The sequence below is a fragment of the Belonocnema kinseyi genome, chromosome 1, assembly GCF_010883055.1.
Source record: "Belonocnema kinseyi isolate 2016_QV_RU_SX_M_011 chromosome 1, B_treatae_v1, whole genome shotgun sequence".
NCBI lineage: Eukaryota > Metazoa > Arthropoda > Insecta > Hymenoptera > Cynipidae > Belonocnema > Belonocnema kinseyi.
This window is the reverse complement of record NC_046657.1, coordinates 22,780,068-22,782,122: the sequence shown is the minus strand read 5'-3', so window position 1 is coordinate 22,782,122 and position 2,055 is coordinate 22,780,068. Positions and strand designations below refer to the sequence as shown.

Genomic DNA, 2,055 nt, shown 5'->3' with positions numbered 1-2,055 from the left:
GAAAAAAGTGGTAAAGACAAATTGTTTGACTTTTTGAGTACTATGAGGAGTTGTACATAGAATCTTTAAACTTTTCAACATTGTCTAAAAAATCTTCAAAATGCTTTAACTTTTTAAAAAGTTATCCGATAGAAAGACACCGAAAACAAGGTTAAACAGATACACCTCTAATTGAGATTCATTTATTTAAATATCAATTAAAGAATGGCTTTTTTTTACGGTATTATTTTTTTCGGGTCCTGTTTTTTAATAGCAGGCAGATTTTTTTGAGTCTTATTCTAATACATGAAACTGGCCCTAAAATAATACTAATTTTTACAGTGAGTATTGACTATTATTATTGGGAGTATTATTGTGAATTCCGGACTACATTATAATCACATACCAAAATAGGAAACTGCTTTCAAACAAAAATTCTACTATGAAACATTTATTTCATTTTTTATGTTTTGCTTTTTTAAATTTTAGAAATGCCATACAATTTTTACATTAAAATTTATTTACTTATACCAGAGATATTAATTACTGATTTCAGAAAACTTTAGGATTAACTGAAACTACGATATGTACAGATTTGAGTTCACCGTTTACAAGAGAAAAAACATCTCTTGAGGTATACGAATATTTTAAGTACGAAATTGATTCTTCTATATTCGTCGAATAAAACAATTTACAAACTAAAACTAGCCATACAAGTGTTTAACAGGTTGAGACAATCCAAACAACCATAATGATGGAACAAGTGTTCATGGACAGTTTATAATTAAAAGATACACCATAAAATTAACGTGCTGAAAATACCTTGCAGCATGTTTTTTAAATTTACTGAGAGATGTTTTAAGAAAAGATTATCGATTTTTCACTATACTATAATACTAAAATCCTTTAAAATTATTTGTTTTAGCTAAGATTTCCAATAATCTTTACTAAATATATTTCTTCTGAATATCTCAAATATACATGTAGACGGAAACAGGAATCGCATCTTTGAATTAATCGATATGCAGGCGTTTATCAACTAAATATAAATAATGCGTTTAAAAGAATACTTCCGGTTTAGGCATAAAATTGATATTTTCGCAATCAGGAAGCAGGAAAATATCTGCATTATGATGAAACGTGAGTATATTAGGAGGGCCAGATTTCTAAAATTGTCAAAGCAGCTGAGTTCAGTGTCTCAGCAAGTTAACAGACACTCAAGGCAAGATGTGGCTGCCAGGACTTCAATGTGTCCTGATCCTCTTGGCGGCGACTCTAGCAGCGGGGCAAGGTCCCTGTACCTGCCAGTGCTCACCACCTGGGATGGAAATACTGGTAATTTCATTAATGATCATTTTCAAGTTGTGATAGACTCTTCAGCTATTTTATTAAATTACTGTGAACTTACATAATCCATCAATTTGGCAAATAAGAGATTAAGAGTAACTATCTGGAGAAAATTATAAAGCTGGATTTTCACCATTGTCAATACGGTGTCAAGCGTAATATCAATAATATAATCAAAGTTTAAAAAACATGTGTTTCAAATTAAAAAATTTTTGCATTAAAAAATGTCTCTCTGTTTCAGACTGGTGGTAACATATACCAAGGTAGCTCTGGCAGAAGCCAAATATTTGAAGGTAGAAGCTTGTATTCACCACCGGGAATTACCAGCTACGTATCATCACCGAAATGGCCAAGTTCCCTACCACCATCGACTACCGGTTACTTACCTCCATCATGGGCAAGTTACTCACCACCAACAACGACTGATTTATTAACTCCACCATTGTCCAGTTACTCACCACCAACCACTACCAGTTACTTAACTCCACCATGGTCAAGTTCCCTACCACCATCGACTACTGGTTACTTACCCCCATCATGGTCAAGTTCCCTACCGCCATCAACTACCGGTTACTTACCCCCATCATGGCCAAGTTACTCACCACCAACAACGTCCGGTTTCTTAAATCCACCATTGTCCAGTTACTCACCACCAACGACTACCAGTTACTTAACTCCACCGTGGTCAAGTTCCCTACCACCACCGACTACCGGTTACTCACCCCCATC

At 34.5% G+C, this 2,055-nt stretch overlaps 1 protein-coding gene across 1 annotated transcript in view; it reads left to right on the top strand.

Moving 5' to 3' along the window:
• Window positions 1-1,206: 1,206 nt before the first annotated feature.
• LOC117177052 (extensin-1-like) overlaps window positions 1,207-2,055 on the top strand; it is a 1,089-nt gene continuing 240 nt past the window's right edge. The window contains exons 1-2 of the mRNA XM_033367518.1: window positions 1,207-1,314; window positions 1,568-2,039. Of these exons, the coding sequence (XP_033223409.1) occupies window positions 1,207-1,314; window positions 1,568-2,039 (580 nt within the window). The remainder of the gene's footprint in view (window positions 1,315-1,567; window positions 2,040-2,055) is intronic.